The 19,224-nt window shown below is 34.2% G+C and overlaps 1 protein-coding gene across 8 annotated transcripts in view; it reads left to right on the top strand.

Moving 5' to 3' along the window:
- Positions 1–19,224, top strand: part of VPS13C (vacuolar protein sorting 13 homolog C) — a 197,652-nt gene that overhangs the window by 147,841 nt on the left and 30,587 nt on the right. For 7 of the 8 annotated variants that reach the window (XM_032297272.1, XM_032297269.1, XM_032297270.1 and 4 more), the window contains 4 exons: positions 267–400; positions 1,993–2,119; positions 12,959–13,194; positions 18,744–18,885. In XM_032297272.1, coding sequence (XP_032153163.1) covers positions 267–400; positions 1,993–2,119; positions 12,959–13,194; positions 18,744–18,885 — 639 coding nt within the window. Of the gene's footprint in view, positions 1–266; positions 401–1,992; positions 2,120–12,040; positions 12,214–12,958; positions 13,195–18,743; positions 18,886–19,224 lie in introns of those variants that run through there. The other variant, XM_032297276.1, reaches the window with a different exon arrangement.

A 19,224-nucleotide genomic window follows, 5' to 3' on the forward strand; every position in this document is an offset into this window, starting at 1 on the left:
GGTGGTGCATGCCTGTAATCCCAGCTACTCGGGAGGCTGGAGCAGAACAATTGCTTGAACCCAGGAGATGGAGGTTGCAGTGACCCCAAGTTCTCGACACTGCACTGCAGGCTGGGTGACAGAGCGAGATTCTGTCTCAGAAAAAAAAAAAAAAAAAAAAAAAGAAAAGAAAACAAAGTTTTTGTGTTTTACATAATATTGAAATTTCCATATGTAAGTGTAGATTAAACCAATTTATCAAACATACATTTTTTTTCCTACAATAGGATGGGGGTATCTTGGTGGATGTAAACACTGCTGAACATTCAACTGTCATAACTTTTTCTGATTACCATGAAGGATCTGCACCTGCCTTGATAATGAACCATACACCATGGGACATCCTCATATACAAACAGAGGTATGAGAAAAAGGGGTTAATGGGAAATACTTATATTGGTCCACAGTAACTTCTGGGAAACACTTTGGTTTCACATTCAAAATGTTTTTAGATTTTAGAAAGATGATATGGGACACATGGTGTTTGAATACCCTTAGCATGTTTTGAGATAACACTCTGTAAACACATTAATATTTCTGCAGCAAAAGCGATGAAGATTCACATCAAATAGGATAAATAGAAACTATTAATAGTTTCATATCAGGTCAGGTTTTGCTGCCAAATAAGTTTTGACACCAAATTTCCAGAAAAATGTTTGGGCTTTTAAAGCTTTTAAGATATCAGAATGGCACATAAGGGAGTGAACCTGTTTAAGTATTACCTTTCCTATGTAATCTGGTAGTGCTCAGTGAACTTCTTCTTACAAATCTGCATCTAGTCTTTTTGGGTAGGAGTAGTAGAACGTTACGTGAGAAGACGATGAGGAAATAGTGGTGTTGAATGTATAGCATTGGCTGATAGGAATTTCGTTATTCTTGCATTTGCTGTCATTTGGTTTGGATGATGCCGTTATTTAATGGTAGAGAATTTAAGCCCTTAAAAATAATTTTATTTATAAAATTATATATATTTATATTAATATATGTATATATGTTTATACACATATATACACATATAAATATATGTATAAATATAAATTCCTTAAAAATTTCCCTAGTCTTAATTCTAATGGAGTGAATCCAGTGAGAGATTTAAAAGTACGTATTAGGATTCAAATCTAGTTGGATTACTTTTTTCTCCCAGTTCTCTGGATTTTTTTTTGCATTAAATGGACAAATGCTTCTTAAACTTTAATCATCAATTTTAAAATCTCCTGGGAATCTTGGTCAGATGCAGATTTTGATTTAGTAAATTTTGGATGGGGCCCAGGACTTAGCATTTTCCACAAGTCCCCAGGTAATCCTTGCTGCTTGTTTACAGACCACAATTTGCATAGTAATGGTATGGACATAATTTTTTTTGGTTGCTATGACCCATGATACATCTTAAGTATTGTATTTGATTTAAAAGCTTAGCTGGTTGTGGTAATGCATAACTATAGTCACAGCTACTTGAGAGGCTTCGGTAGGAGGATCTCATGAGCCCAGGAATTTGAGGCTGTAGTGCAATATGATCTTACCTCTGAATGGCCACAGCACTCTAGCCTGGGAAACATAGGGAGACCCTGTCTCTTAAAAAAAAAAAAAAATGTTGAAATTTAAGCACTGAGTGAAGTTCTTCTGCTACTAAAGATATTTATTGTTCACAGCCGTTTCTACAGGTGGACTTTGATCTGCCAATCTGTTTACCCTAATGAATTCCATTGGTATGATTCTACTTGGATCAATTGCAGGTGCCCTGAAGCTTCAGAAATGGCAATATTCTGTTTCCCCAAGCTTAAAAACCATTAGTTTATTAGACATTTTAGGGTACTTGTTTTTAGGTAGAGTTGTATTTTATTAACCAAAGCAATTTCATAGGACTCTTGTGCTAATCCCCTCCTCAGTAAACTACAGGTTTGGGTTTTTTAACTCCAAGATAATCTGATCTTCTCTCTGTCCATTGTGTTTTAGTGGGTCACCAGAAGAAATGGTCTTGCTGCCAAGACAAGCTCGACTTTTTGCCTGGGCGGATCCTACTGGTACCAGAAAACTTACATGGACATATGCAGCAAATGTTGGGGAACATGATCTATTAAAGGTATCATTTGATGTGAATGAGTGCTATATGAGTTACCTGACAATAAAGAAAGTAGAGAAGCTGTCTTCACTGACTCCTTGTCCTAACTGAACTAAAAATGAATTGGAAGTATTTCCAGAATAAGCAGCTTTTGGACTTTAGATGGCGAATACTGTAGTTCTGACCAATATGTTATCCTGGATCAATCTAAACAATTTAAAAAATAGACAGTTTAAAAAATAGACCTGCCTCACCTTGCCCAAGTAAAGACCACTAAAGCACCCTTTTTATTTACCTATTTTAAAAGGAAGGAATTGTAAGACTAAGTTAAAAACAACTTTATTTTGAACATATCTATTGCCACCTTTGGCTATGAGTTTTTAAAGCATGTCTTCCTAAACACAGCTATATATTTTGTTAACTAATGGAGTCGGCAAATTACCCTATGTAAGAAATTTAGTGAAATATTTATTGAAACAGTATTTAGGGATTTGAATTGATTAAATGTGTTATTTTTTATACTCTCAGCATCTGAAAGGGCCCTAAGAATTTACCAGCCTCCCATCTGATATAGGAATTGCTTCTGCATTAGTAGCAGATCATTTAGTTTCTGTATGAATATATTCCATGATGAAAGAGTTTAAATAGTGTCATTGTCCACTGTTCATCATCCAATACCGCCAGCTCTTAAAAGGCTTTCTTGACTTTTGCTTTAAAATGGTAATTGGCCAGCAGTGATTGAATTATCTTCATTTCTTCTCTCCTCACATTTAATACTATTTAGCAACCGTAGCTCCCAGTAAGTAGCATGTAGATACTAGAGAGAAGGTGGCAATGACATTCTGGAGGAGAATTTAAAGGCCTGTGTATAGAAGCAGATCCAGGAAGAATTCTGTTAACAGCGTGATCAGGTTTTTCAATTTTTAATGTTTCTCTTCTATTTGGTGTTAGAGAACAAGATAGTAGGAAGAGAGGGTGATTCTACCTCAGTCAGCAGATAATCTGTCAGGTATTAAAAATTGAGCTATAAGCAAGGAAATTGTTCATGTCCTTTTCCACTCACTTGGTCAAAGAAGGGAGTTCTGCCCCAGGCCAAGTGGACATGACAGGGAAGTTCAAAGAAAATCATGCATTGTTGGCCAACACTAGGTTTACACAGATCTTTCCTCATTTAAGTATGATAAACAGAAAAAAACTCAACATGGACTTTGTGAAAAAACTACGTCATTAGAAAAAGGTAGCATTATCCTGTTGATTCAGAGGGTAGTTATGCCTCTGAAAAATTTTTTATTACAGAACCAGAAGAAGCATTTCAAAATGTATGCCTGGCATTCTCAACTAGGTTATAAAGACATGACAACTATGAAATAAGAGAGAGCCAGGTGAAGTAAAAGACAAAGATAGCAAACTAAAGTGTAAAGGGAGAGGGAAAGCTATATATATCCTATTTAATCCTAAATTTTAGTTAGAGAAATTGTAGATTTAAGATATGTCTTTTTAAAAAAGCTATCAATTAGTAGAACTCAAATCAGTGAGAAAGGAATTTCAAAGCAATGAGAAAATGAAAATAAATAAAACTTTGCCCTTATAGTAAAAGCATGAAACCTAAGAAAGTATATAATAAATGACAAATACATTTTATTGAGGACATATCATATATTAATGCTTTTTATATATTAACACTAATTCTTATGATAGGAACATTGAACTGCTGGTTGGAATTCAAAACCAGGGCTGTATGACTTAAGCCTATGAACTTTTTCTACTAGACCATGCTTCCTATCAGTTATGTCAGTAAATAGAAATGATTTAAATTCTATTAAAAGACAAAACATTCAGATTAAATTAAAAAATAAGATTTAACTCTAAATTGTTTACAAGAGTTTTGTTTCAGCCAAGCTAACAGAAAATTATAACCATGAAGAGAGATGGTAAAGATTTAATAAGCAAATGGAAGTAAAAACAAAGCAAAGTTGTGATTTTAATTTCTTTCTTTTTAAAAATTTATGTACAATAATAGTTGTACATTTTGGGGGAATACATGTGATATTTTGATACATAAAATGTGCAATAAAAAAGTTGGAGTAATTGGCATATCTATCACCTCAAAAATTTCTCTTTATATTGGGAACATTCTAAATCTTCTATCTATTTTGAGGTACAGAATACATTATTGTTAACTATGGTAATCCTGAATTAGCTAACACAAGATCTTATTCCTTCTGACTATATTTTTGTACCCACTAACCTCTCTTATTCCCTCCTATCCCCTTCTCATCCTTTGGTAAACAATAACAACTCTCTATAAAATAAAATCCACTTTCTTTAGCTCCCACATATGAGTGAGAACATGCGGTATTTGTCTCTCTGTACCTGACTGACTTCACTTAACATAATGACCTCCAGTCCTGTCCAGTTGCTGCAAATGACAGGATTGCCATCATTTTTATGACTGAATAATATTTCATTCTGTATATGTAGTACATTTTCTTTATCCATTCATCTATTGATGGACATTTAGGTTGGTTCCATATGGTGGAGTGCTGCAATAAATATGGGACTACAGATATCTCTTTGATATCCTGATTTCCTTTCGTTGGGATGTATACCAAGCAGTGGAATTGCTGGATTATGGTTCTATTTTTAGTTTTTTGAGAAAACTCCATACTGTTTTCCATGTAGGTCTACTACTTTACATTCCCACCAGCACAAGCTTGGTGAATGTTTTGAGTTCCTTGTATTTTCTGATTATTAATCTCTTAGTATACAGATAGTTTGCTAATACTTTCTCTCTTTCTGTATGTTGTCTCTACTATTGATTGTTTCCTTTGCTGTGCAGCCTTTTAGCTTAATATAATCCTGTATGTTTGTTTTTACTTCTGTTGATCATACTTTTGAGGTCTTATCCAAAAAGTCTTTGCGTAGACCAGTGTCCCAAAGCATTTCTCCAGTGTTTTCTTTAAGATTTTTTTTTGTGGTATCAGGTCTTAAATTTAAGTCTTTAATCTATTTCAGTTTTATTTTTGTATATGTAAGAGGTAGGGGTCTAGTTTAATTCTTCTGCATTATATGGTTATCCAGTTTTCCCAGTATCATTTATTGAAGACACTGTCTTTTCCCAGTATATCCTCTTGTCACCTTGTGGAAGATGAGTTGGCTATAAATGCATGGATTTATTTCCAGGTTCTCTATTCTGTTTTATAGACCTGCTTTTTATGCCAGTATCACATTGTTTTGGTTACTACGACTGTGGTATATTTTGAGGTCAGTTAGTATGATGTGTCCAGCTTTATTCTTTTTGCTCAGAATTACTTTGGCTATTTGGGGTCTTATGTGGTTCCATATGAATTTTAGGTTTTTTTCTATTTCTGTGAAGAATATCATTGATATTTTGATATGGATTGCATTGGTCTTGTAGATCGCTTTGGGTAGTAGAGACATTTTAACAATATTAAATTCTTATAAACCATGAATAAGGGATATCTTTTCGTTTTTTGATGTCTTCTTTCATTTCTTTCATTAGTGTTTCATAGCTTTATCCAGTTTGGTTAAATCTTATTCCTAGGTGTTCTATATTTCTTGTAGCTATTGTAAATGGGATTGCTTTCTTGATTTCTTTTTTAATTTGTTTTTTGTTGGCATAGAGCTATGCAATTGATTTTTTTTTTTTTGGAGACAGGGTCTTGCTCTGTCACCTGGGCTGGAGTGCAGTGATGTGATCATAGTTCACTGCAGCCTCAACCTCCCAGGCTCAAGTAATTCTCCCACCTGAGTCTCTCGAGTATCAGGGACTACAAGTGTATACCACCAATCCTGGCTTTTATTTTTATTTTTGGAGAGATGGAGTTTTGCCATGTTGCCCAGGTCTCAAATTCCTGAGGTCAAGTGATCCACCCACCTTGGCCTCTGAAAGTGCTGGGATTACAGGCATGAGCTACTGTGCTTGGCCATTTGATTTTTACATATTGATTTTGTATTGTGCAACTTTACCAAATTTATCTGTTTTAATAGGTTGATTTTTTAAAATTATGTGTGTGGAATCTTTATGCTTTTCTAAATACGTTGTTTGTGAGCAAGGATAATTTGACTTTTTTTTTTTTTTCCCTTCAAATTTGCATGCCCTTTTTTTCTTTCTTTCGCCTAAGGGCTCTGACTAGGACTTCACTCTAAAATAAAAATGGTGAAAGTGGGCATCCTTGTCTTGTTCTAGATCTTAGAGGAAAGGCTTTCAATTTTTTCCTCTTCAGTATGATATTAGCTGTGGGTTTGTTACATATAGCCTTTATAATTTTGAGGTATGTTCCTTCTGTACCTACTTTGTTGAGAGCTTTTGTCATAAAACAATATCAAATTTTGTCAAATGCTTTTTTGGCATCTGTTGATGGTTTTTGTCCTTGATTCTGTTAATGTCATGTATCATATTAATTTGCATATGTTGATCCATCCTTGTATCCCTATCATGAATCTCACTTGATCATGATTGATCTTTTTAATGTGTTATTGCATTAAGTTTACTAGTGTTTTGTTGAGAATTGTAGTTGTTATATCTTTGTCTGGTTTTAGTAACAGCATAATGCTGGCCTTGTAAAATCAGTTTAGAAGTATTCCCCCCTCTTCCATTTTTTTTGAAGAGTTTAAGTAGAATGGTTCTAAGTTTATTTTATTTTATTTTTTTGGAGATGGAGTCTTGCTCTGTTGCCAGGCTGGAGTGCAGTGGCACGATCTCTGCTCACTGCAAGCTCTGCCTCCCAGGTTCAAGCGATTCCCCTGCCTCAGCCTCCCAAGTAGCTGGTACTACAAGCACGTGCCACCATGCCCAGCTAGTTTTTTGTGTTTTAATAGAGACAGGGTTTCACCTTGTTGGCCAGGATGGTCTAGATCTCCTGACCTCATTATCCACCCACAAATCCCAGCACCTTCCAAAGTGCTGGGTTCATAGACGTGAGCCACCGCACTGTGCCTGGCCATAAGTTCATTTTCGAAGTGTTTGGTAGAATTCAACAGTAAAGTCATCAGGTCCTGTGCTTTCCTTTTATGGAAGACTTTTTGTTATTGCTTTGACCTTGTTACTTGTAATTGGTCTGCTTGAGCTTTGTGTTTCTTTTAAAATAATTTAAAAATTGACACATAATTGTACATACTTATGGGGTACATAATGATCAGATCAGAGTATTTAATGTATTTGTGTCTCTTTCTCATTTCTTTGTGTTGGGAACATTCAGTATCCTTTTTCTAGCTATATATGTAACAACAATAATAAGAATAATTTCGTTTACCATAGTCATCCTACAATGCTATGGAACACTAGAACTGATTGCTTCTATCTTGCTGTAATTTTGTATCCTTTAAAAAAACTTTCCCTATCCCCCTTCTGCCTATCCTTCCCAGCCTCTAGTATCCACTATTCTAATTTTTACTTTATGAGAACCAGCCGTTTTTTAGCTACCACATATAACTGAGAATCTGCAGTGTTTAACTGCCTGCTCCTGGCTTATTTCACTTAACATGACGTTTTCCAGTTAGGTTTTCTGTTTCTTCGGGGTTCATTATTAGTAGACTGTATGTGTCCAGAAATTTATCTCTTTCTTCTCTGTTTTCCAATTTGTTGGCAGATAGTTGTTCAAAATAGTCTCTAATGATCCTTTTATATTTCCTTGGTATCAATTCTTATGTCTCCTTATTCATGTCTGATTTTATTTGGGGCCTTCTCTCTTTTTGTAGTCTAGCTGAAAGTTTGTCCATTTTATGTTTTCAAAAAACTTACCCTTTGTTTCATTGATTTTTTGTATTTTTTAGTCTTAATTTTATTTATTTCTGCTTTGATCTTTATTAGTTTTTTCCTTCTACTCTTTTTGGGTTTGGTTTATTCTTGCTTTTCTAAATCCTTAAGGTATATTTGTTAGGTTGTTTATTTGAAATTTTCTGTTCTGATATAGGCATTTATTGCTGTAAACTTCCTTCTTAGTGCTCCTTTTGCTGTATTCTATAAATTTTGATATATTGTGTTTCCATTTTCATTTGTTTTATGAAAATTTTATATTTCCTTCTTAATTTCTTCATTGACTTATTGTTCAGGAAGGTGTTATTTAATTTCAATGTGTTTTTATACTTTATACGTTTCTCTTGTTATTGATTTCTAGTTTTATTCCCTTATAGACAGAAAAGATACTTGATATAATTTCAGCTTTTTGAATTTTTTGTGACTTGTTTGGTAGCCTACCATATGGTCTTCCTGGAGAATGTTCCGTGTGCTGCTGAGAAGAAGGTTTATTCTGCAGCTGTTGGATAAGTGTTCTTTACATGTCAGTCAGATCCATTTGGTCTAAAGTGAAGTTTAACTCCAGTGTTTGTTGATTTTCGGTCTGGATGTCTTTCTATTACTGGGAGTGGAGGTGTTGAAGTCCCCTATTAATAGTGTATTTCAGTCTATCTTTTCCTTTAGATCTGTTATTATTTTCTTTATATATCTGGCTGCTCTGGTATTGGGTACGTGTATTTACAACTGTTATATCCTTTTGCTGAATTGATCCCTTTATCATTATATAATGACTTTGTATCTTTTTAGAATCTTAGCCTTGAAACCTGTTTTATTTGATGTAAGTATAGCTACTCCTACTCTTTTATTCTTGGTTTCCATTTTTGTGGAATATCTTTTTCTATCCCTTCACTTTCACCCTATGTCTTTCTTTATAGATGAAGTGTGTTTCTGGTAGAGAGCATACAGTTGGGCCTTATTTTTTAATTTATCCAGCCACTACATTTCTATTAATTGGAAAATTTAGTCTATTTACATTCAATGTTATTATTGATAATTAAGGACTTACTACTGCCATTTTAATACAGGTCTCCCCTCCCCTCCCCTCCCTCCCCTCCCTTCCCCTCCCTTCCCTTCCTTCTTTCCTTTGTTTCTCATCTGTCCATCTTGTCTTCTCTCTTCTCTTTCTCTTTCTTTTTCTTCCTCTTCCTCTTCTCTTCCTCTTCTCTTTCCCTTTCTCTCTCTGTCACCCAGGCTGTAGTGCAGTGGTAGGATTTCAGCTTACTACAGCATTCACCTCCCTGGTTCAAGCAATTCCCCTGCCTCAATTTCCCGAGTAGCTGGGATTACAGGCACACACCACCACAGCCAGCTAAAGTATTTTTTTTTGTATTTTTAGTAGAGATGGAGTTTCACCATGTTGGCCAGACTGGTCTTGAACTCCTGACCTCAGACAGTCTGCCTGCCTTGGCCTCCTAAAGTGCTGGGATTACAGCTGTGAGCCATTACACCCAGCCTTTCTGATTATTTTGTAATGCCACTCTTTCTTTCATCTTTTTTTTTACTGTCTTCCTTAGTGTTTAAGTCGTTTATCTCTGACGGTATGTTTTAGTTTGTTGCTTTGTATTTTTAGTATATTTATTATAGCTTTTTGCTTTGTGGTTACCACGAGGCTTACAAAAAACATCTTATAGACACAATACATTATTTTAAACAAATGACAACTTAACTTTGATCAGAAAGGAAAGCAAGGAAACTAAACAACACTATACTTTAAGTCCATCTCCCATACATCTTGACATTCTGTTGTCTCAATTTATATCTTATTATATTGCTTTTTAACAGATTGTTATAATTATTTTTGGTAGGTTTGTCTTTTAGTTTTCATTCTAGATATATGAGCAGATTACACACCACAATTATGATGTTAGATTGTTCTGAATTTGTCTATGTTCCGAGTTTTACGAGTGAGTTTTATGCCTCCATTTTTTTTCATTTTAGCTTCCTTTTCTTTCATACTGAAGTATTCTATTTATCATTTTTAGTAAGATGCGTCTAAAGATAATGAATTCCTTCAGCCTCTTTTTGTCTGATAAAAACTGTCTCTCTCTGTCATGTTTGAAAGAAAGCTTTGTTGGATACAATATTCTTGGTTGACAGGATTTTTCTTCACCTTCAGCACTTTGAATATGTTGTCCTACTGCCTCCTGCAGGGCATGGTTTCCTGAGAAGTCAGTTGCCAAACAAATTGCAGCTTCTTTATATGTTATTTGTATTTCTTTTGCTGCTTTTAGGGTTCTCTCTTTGTCATAGGCCTTTGAGAGTTTGATTATTATATGTCTTGGGATAGTCTTATTTGGATTGAATCTTTTTGGTGATCTCTGACCTTTAACTGTACATTTCTGTCTTTCTCCAATAGGGAAAGTTTTTTCTTGTTAATTCTTTAATTAACTTTCTACCCCTTGCTCTTTCTCAACTCTCTCATGACCACCAGTGACTCTTAGATTTGTTCTTTTGAGGTTATTCTCTATATCTTGCAGGCATTCTTTGTTTTTTTAAATTCTGTTTCTCCTCTGTGTATTTTTCAGTAGCCTGCCTTAGAGCTGATTATTTTCTCTACTTGATCCAGTCTGCTGTTGAGAGCCTCCAATGCATTTTTCAGTTCAGCAAATTTATTTCTTCATTACAACATTTCTGTTTAATTTGATTATTTCAATCTGTTTCAGTTTCTCTGATAAATTTCTTCATTGTTTTTCTGTGTTATTTGGAAGTTGCTGACTTTCTTAGAATTGCTATTTTGAATTCATGATCTGAGAGTTCACACATGGCTGTCTTATCCAAGCTTGTCACTGGCACTTTGCTTTGTCTATTTGGGGAGGCCATGGTTTCCTGCTTGCTGTTGTTTCTTGTGGACATGCATCTATGGCTTTATATTGAAGGATTATTTATTTATTCCAGTGTTTGTTCCCTGGCTTGGTTGGTCATTCCAGAGTATGTTTGCTTAAAGGTCCTTTGCAGATGCCTATGGGCCCTCTTTATCCTAGATCACTGCCTCCTATTCAGCACTAAATGGTGTCGTAAGTCCTGGTTTGCCTCAGTTCTCAGAAACAATTGGCACTGTCTCCAGTGGTGAGGAGGAGGTTGCATTTCGAAGCGGATATCCTAGCTATGTGGGAAGGCTGGCCATTGGTTCCTGTTCTGAAGATTTATGGACTGTGCCTCCCACAATGTGGTGCTGGTGAACAGCTGCTCTGAATAGGCATCTCCTTTGGCTGAAATAAGGAGCAAAAATTCCTGGAGTGGAGTTTTTAATCCCGCTTCCCCTCTTTGTCTGTAGCTGCCCTTGGGGGGTTTTCTTCCTGAGACACTTGGGATGCTTCCCATGGGTTGAGTCAGGAGTGATTTTCCGGCAAGGGAGCCCAAGATGGTGGGGAAGCTGGCTTTCTGAGCCTGAGAGGAATTTCCTGCATGCGATGCCAGGCAGATTTGGGGAGAGGCATTGTGGGGAGAGAAGTTCATTTCTCTTACAGTCTGCATGGAGCTTTTTACTTCTCTGTGGTCCCAGGAATTGTGTCAGCCTTGGGTTTAAGTTCTGGGATATTGCTGGTGATAATCTTGGCACTAGAAGTTTATGTTTGGTTTTCTGTGGTAAAGAGTGAATCTGCATTGCCTCTACTCTTTCCATTTTGGAGATATCACTCTCAGTTGATTTTAATTTCTGACCAATTATAATTCAAAGCAAAATTATTAAATAGATAATGATAATATGACAAAGAAGGAGTGATAGCCATAAACTTTCATGCAGTGGCTAGTATTGCATTAGCATATAAAACTTAAAATGCTAGAAATTAACTGAAACACAATTGCGTGGGGATATTTTATTGCACTTCATTTAATTTTTAACATAAGAAATAGATGAAAAACAAGAGTCTGAGAATATTGGAGTAATAGCTGTGAACTCAGATACATAGCACATTTTATAGTTTACATAGACAGAATTCACCTCTTTAATAGGTATTTATTAAAATTTGATTTCTTATTAGAGTAAAAAAATTGGACAGGCTTCTTTGATAATATAATATACCTTAAAAGTATTAGTAAATTTTGAACATTAATGACACTCTACTATTCTTATGCTCTTGGTAACTTCATTTGTTTTTTGTTTTTTTTTTTCCTCCCCTGGAAAGCATGAAATGGCAAGTACATAGTAGGTATTTGTACTAGTTATTAAAATGAACTGCTGTTCTATTTTTGTTAAGCCCTGAATGAAGTAGAATTTATTATTAATTTATTATTTTAACCTCTGAAAACATTGATCAAATCAAGCCTCATATGTTTAAGTGCTACATGTAACCTTCACCAGTGTGATTTATGTAAATATTTTCTATGTTATAGATCATTAAAACATAAAAATAAGCTAGGCTGGTTTTGTCTGAGGTTACATTTTTTTTTCTTTTATTATTTTTTTATTTTTGAGATGGAATCTTGCTCCTGTCGCCCAGGCTGGAGTGCAATGACACGATCTCAGCTCACTGCAACCTCCGCCTCCTAGGTTCAAGTGATTTTCCTGCCTCAGCTTCCTGATTAGCTGGGGTTATAGGTGCCTGCTACCAGGCCCGGCTAATTTTTGTGTTTTTGGTAGAGATGGGGTTTCACTATTTTGGCCAGGATGGTCTTGAACTACTGACCTCAGGTGATCCACCTCAGCCTCCCAAAGTTCTGGGATTATAGGCATGATCTACCATATCTGGCTTGAGGTTATATTTCTAAGAAACTTGTGAACCATTCTGTTCTCCAGCTTGGAGACAAATAAGCATCTTATGGCATTGGTGCCACCAAAAGATCCTCTTGAATCCTGCTCTGTGCCCTTTTAGCGCTCACTAGATAATTCAGACAAAGGTATTAAAAAACTATTCTTTTAGTCAGTTTTTGAAAATAATTGGTGAATATGTTTTAAAGTAGATTATAGCTTAATTTATGTCATTTTGATGGTTAGAATTTTTCAGTTTATAGTAGTGCTTCTTAAACTTTTCTAATCTTTCTCTACTTTATATAATAAAAAGTTACTATGTGTGGGTTTAATGAAAAGTCTTTCTCTTTCCCAGGATGAATGTGGACAGTTTCCATATGATGCAAACATACAGATACACTGGGTATCCTTTCTAGATGGGCGGCAAAGAGTTTTGCTTTTCACCGATGATGTTGCCTTGGTTTCCAAAGCACTGCAGGCAGAAGAAATGGAACAGGCTGATTATGAAATAACGTTGTCCCTCCACAGTCTTGGGCTTTCATTGGTTAACAATGAAAGCAAGCAGGAAGTTTCATATATTGGGATAACCAGGTACGCAAGAGGGAAAAAAGAGACATCCTAAACCTTTAAAAGGCATTGAGTTCATAATATCCAATTTGAGGAAAGTAAAAAGATACCTGGTTTGACTTTGGTATGGTGTATATTTATTCAGTAAAACTTACTCACTTTGTCTTCACAGTACTCATTGTCAGTTCGTGGGGAAAAAAGTGGTTTGCTTCTTTCCTTGTCCTTATACATGGTTGTGTTTTTTAATGAATTACAAAAATACTGAGAAAAGGAAAGGGTGTACAAAGAAGGATGTACATGTGCATTGGAAATACAGAGGTAGAAGTGACTAATTTGTTTGGTGTAGTAGAGGTTGGAGAAACCGTCATGAGTCGGGGGAAACCAACAGAAACTGGAAAAAGTTTATATAAAGAGATAATCTATGTAATGCACTTTGCATAACACCCGACAAAATAATGGTTATAAATGATATCATACATACAATTAATATAATGTTAATGTATTTATGTGTGTATAGGTAATTCTTTGTTATATATTTCAGTATTATATGGTATTTTTAAACTAAACATGGACATCATTTTTAGTCATATAGGTCCAATATTTTCTTTTATTTTGTTCTTTGATAAAACTTCTTTTTACTTTAATATTGTATATCCTGTCCCAATTTGTCAGGTTTACCTTTATTTATAAGAACATTTAAAAATTTATCTAAAATAACTTCATTACCTTTTTTATGACATGGTACACATTCAGTGAAATCTACGCTTTCAAAAGAAAAACACCAGTTTTATAATTTTAACAACAGACTTTTTTTGAGCTGCCTTATGTCTAGAGAAAAACTGTGTAAAATACAGAGTTTTCATATACCCACACTCTTGTTTTTCCTATTGCTCTTGCGGTCATGTGATACGTTTGTTACTAGCGATGAGCTAATATTGGTACTACATTATTATCTAATTTTATTATTATCTAACATTATTATCTAACTTCCCTATCTAACATCTAACTCTTTGTGTTGTACGTTCTATAAGTTTTGACAAATGTGTAATAACCTGTATTCACCATTAACAGTATTATGTAAGATAATTTCACTGCTCTGAAAGTCGCTCAGCTTCCTCCTGTTAATCCCGCTATTCCTCTTCTAAACCTTTGGAAACCACTGATCTTTTTATTGTCTCCAAAGTTTTTCTTTTATCAGAATTTCATGTATGTAGCCTATTCAAATTAACTTCTCTGACTTAGCAGTATGCTTTTAAGGTCCTTCGTTTCTTTACATGGCTTGACAGTTTATTTCTTTTTATTACCGACTAATAGTCCATTGTATGAATGGACTCTTACTCCAGTTTGTTTATCCATTCAACTATTGAAGGACATCTTGGTTGCTTCCACATTTTGACAATTATGAATAAAGCTTTTATTCATGTGCAAGTTTTTGTGTAGACATATGTTTTCACCTTTTTGGGGGTAAGTGCCAAGGAATGTGATTGCTGGATTATATGATAAAAATATGTTTAGTTTTGTAAGAAACATCAAACTGTCTTACAAAGTGGCTGCACCATTTTGCATTCCCACCAGCAATGAATGAGAGTTCATGTTGCTCCACATCCTTGCCAAAGTTTGGTATGGTCAGTGTTTCGGATTTTAGCTATTTTAATAGGGATATAGTAGTATCTCATTGTTTTAATTTTCACTTTTCTGATGACATATGTTAGGATCTGTTCATATGCTTATTTGCCATCTGTATATCTTCTTTCCTGAGCCACCTGTTCAAATCTTTTGCCCATTTAAAAATTAGGTTATTTTCTTAATGTTGAGTTTTAAGAGTTCTTTATTGATTTTGGATACCAGTCTTTTATCAGATATGTGTTTTGCAAATATTTTTTCCCAGACTGTGCCTTATCTTTTCATTCTCGTAACTGTTTTTAACAACAGAAGTTTTATGTTTTGAGTCAGACTTAGCAATTTTTTTCCTTTGTGGATTGTGCTTTCGTTGTTGTATATAAAAGTCTTTGCTATACCCACAGTTACCTAGATTTTCTCCTACTATCTTCTAGGAGTTATATAATTTTGTGTTTTGTATTTATTTATTTTTATGTATATATGTATGTATTTATTTTTGAGACAGAGTGTCACTTGGTTGCCCAGGCTGGAGTGCAGTGGTGTAATCTCTGCTCACTGCAACCTCTGCCAACCGGGCTCAAGCAATCTTCCCACCTCAGCCTCCTGAGTAGCTGGGACTACAGACACACGTCACCATGCCAGGCTAGTATGTTTTATTTCCTTGTGGAGACCAGAATTTCACCATGTTGCCTAGGCTGATCTCGAACTTATATTTAAGTCTAATCTAGTTTGAGCTATTTTTTTGTGAAAGATGAAAGCTCTGTGTCTAGATTTGCTTTACTGCATATGGATGTCCAGTTCTTCCAACATAATTTGTTGAAAGACTTTTGTAGTTTTCTCATTTAGATCACATACACATCGTATTAGAGTTTGTTTATATGTAAGTGCTCGTTTCTTTGGTGCTGATGTAAATGGTATTGTGTTTTTATTTTAAATTCTAATTGTTTATTGCTGGCATATAAGAAAGCAGTTGACATACATTAACTTTGTATTTTTGCAATCTTTTTATAATTGCTTATTAGTTACAAGAGTTTTTTGGTTTTTTTTTGGGGGGATTTTCTGTTTAGACAGTCAGACAATTTATTTCTTCATTCCTAACTTTATTTTCTTGTCTGATCACATCTTGGACTTACAGCACTATGTTGAAGTGGGAGTGGTTGAGAGTGGGCATACTTGCCTTGTTCCTAATCTTAGTGGGAAAGCATCTGGTTTCTCACTATGATGTTAGCTATAAGTTTTTTGTAGGCGCTCTTTGTCAAGTTGAGGAAGTTCCCCTTTAAGTTGTCTCAGAGTTTTTATCATGAATAATGTTGGATTTATATTGTCTATAGTAGATATTTTATTCAGTGCCTTCACTGGTATCCTCTAAATACATTTTATATTTAGGACATTGTTAACACTAACATTGACTAATGTAAACAAGCCATGTAAAGTATTATAGATTTATATTTTATTATTATATAAATATATATATTATACAAGCATTATTCTCTAATTCAGTTGCCAGCAAAGTTTGACCTATGAGCCACTAGCCCACTGCCTGTTTTTGAACAGCTTTTGATTTAAGAATAATTTTTTTTACATTTGTAAATGGTTGAAAAAAATCAAAAGAAGAATATAATACTTGAAAATTATGAAAATCAGTTTGTTTCCCATCAATAATGTTTTGTTGGGACACAGTGATTTCTGTTCTTTTACATGGCTGCTTTAACACTGCTACTCAGTGCACTACAGATAATGGTGTGTTTCGGTTCATGCATATTGTTCTCCAGCATTTTTTTATATTACTGATATATATCCATCATGTCAAACAAGAAGAGAAAAATGGACTTTGAATGTTATTCTTTTAGGGCATAATGGAATGTGGATTATCTTCTTATTAAAAAAGCATTGTTTTATTATGTTATGAAACTATAGCTGTGCTGAAATAATACAATATATGTTGACAATATAGTTTCCAAACCAAGCGCTTACCATAACATTTCCAAATCACAGGGAAGCAAGAGCCAGACAAATTAGAAAGTTTAAGGCAACATATCTGATCACAGAAATATCTTCACAAATATAAAAAAAACAATAATGAGCTTGCAAGCATAGTTTCTGAGTGACTCATGTATTAGCCAAGCCAGGAAAGTCTTTTACCAACAGTGAGTTAATTGAATTGTGTCTACAGCAGCTAAAGAAATGTATCCAGAGAAAATGAACTTGTTTAAGGCCATCAGCCTTTCAGTGGGAACAGTTGCTTAAAGAATAGAAGACATTTAGAACATCAATAGTCAATTAAAAAAACAAGGCAAATGATATTGAGTGGTTTCCCTTGGCTCTTGATGAGTCAACAGATGTTACCAGTACTGCTCAGTTGTATATATGAGATGTCAGTGCTTAGTTTGAAGTGACTAAAGGGTTAACCTCTAGGTTAACCTAAATAGTGTGCCTGGGACAACTATAGGTGAGAAGATTTTTAAACAGGCTGAAGAAATGCTAATTCCATATTAACCTGAAGATATATACAACGGATTATGGGGAAAATATGTGTGGAACGGAAAAAGACTTAGTTGGACTACTTCATATAGCTGTTGAGAAAATGTAAAGCACTTAAAGCCTATTACTTGCGAGTAGGTTCTTAGTGGAAAAATTTTAGTTTGTCTTTTGTTATCAAACCATTAGTGTCAGATAGTAAACTTTATTCAGTTTTGTGGACTTAACCATTATTAGTTTTGTGAATTTTTGCCAGAAATAGAAATTGAATGTTCTTTCTGACTTGTCGTATCACACAGCAGTTTGATGGGTTAGCATCAGTAACTTTTTGTTGTACTCTTGAGTTCTGGGCCAGGATTAAAATTTTTTTGAACAAAAGAATCACCCTCAACCACTGTGACTGAGCACCAATAATAGTGGCTTTGGAAATTAATTTTTGTTGCAGAATTGCAGAGTTGATGATTTTTTTTAATGAATTTCAAGCTAAAATCAGAAGACAAACAGTGCTTATGTGAAAAATTTATACTACAGTGTAGTCATTTTGAAGACAGCTAATGTTTGAATCTCAAGTAATATCAAGATGTTCCATGTACTTTCTGTGCTGTCCAAAGTTAAAACATGAAGCAAAATCTCCACTTCCACATGTATTTGGAGAGGATATATTTTATGGCCTGCAACTCCAGTTCCAGCAACATGTTTTCTAACTTCAATGCAGGTGTAAGGAAATTTCCTCATTTCAAAATTTATTTGTGCAATTGAGGAGCTTCTACCTAACTTTGAATTGGAAGTGATTGACTTGTAACATATTGATATACGAAAAGGCAAATATCAAGAGAAGAATTTAATAGAATTTTATAAATACCTTTGAAGTGATATATATGCTCAAGTAAAATAATAAATTCTCATTGATCAATATGAGTATTTGACAGCACCTATCTATGTGAAGTGGCATTTTTAAAGATGCTCATTATACATTACCATTAATAGATGAACATTTGCAATAGATTTTGATAATTAATGGCACTGAGTGACATTACTTTCACAAAAGAAGTTTATTTTTTTCATTAATAGACTTGTTTTTAAGAATTGCTCCACTTATTTTATATTCTGAGTTTCAATTAAAAATTTATGGGAGTTTTTTCTTTCTTTTATATCTAAGTTGCCTATCTAATAACTTGGATTGTGTCTCAGTCCAGAAAACCTAAAATATTTACTGCTTGATATATGGCCCTCTGCAGAAAAAGTTTGCCATTCCTTTAATTGATTGATGTCAATGTGTGATAGAAAAAGCATTTTCTTGCCTGCCTCTTTTCTTTTTGTACGCTTGCAACACAGGTATGGTTCGCTACTTTAAGAAGTTCCTTGTACCAATGTAATTTTCATAGAAAACAATAGTTACAATAATCTGGAGTTGAATAAAGTTCCACAGACCTAAATACATGTTGCCAATTTAATTTTCTTTGTGAATTATTTAGTTCTGGTGTTGTTTGGGAGATGAAACCAAAACAGAAATGGAAGCCATTTAGTCAAAAGCAGATAATCTTATTGGAACAATCCTATCAGAAACAGCAAATATCAAGAGGCCATGGTTGGATTAAGCTAGATAATAATTTTGAGGTATACCAAAATTCTTTTGTTTTGATTTTTATTATGTGTATTTTCTTGGTGGCTGTAGTAAGTAAAATTGTAATGCCCAAGTAAAGATGTGTTCAGAAATGAACTTACTTATTAGTAGATAAAGTCTTATTTCTTAATAGGATTGGCATGACTAATGATACATGTTAGTATATTTTTAATTAAAACATATTTAATCATATACTGTGAAACAGGATTTAAACCTGTGTTTTAATAATTTTATTGTATTTTTATGTAATTTGTTATATTTACAAATCAGATAGTCTCATGGAACTTGTTTTCAGAAAAATTAGGGATAAGATTACTTCATTGAAATTTTTA

This window comes from Sapajus apella, unplaced genomic scaffold (assembly GCF_009761245.1).
Source record: "Sapajus apella isolate SASKATOON/1434 unplaced genomic scaffold, GSC_monkey_1.0 scaffold37, whole genome shotgun sequence".
NCBI lineage: Eukaryota > Metazoa > Chordata > Mammalia > Primates > Cebidae > Sapajus > Sapajus apella.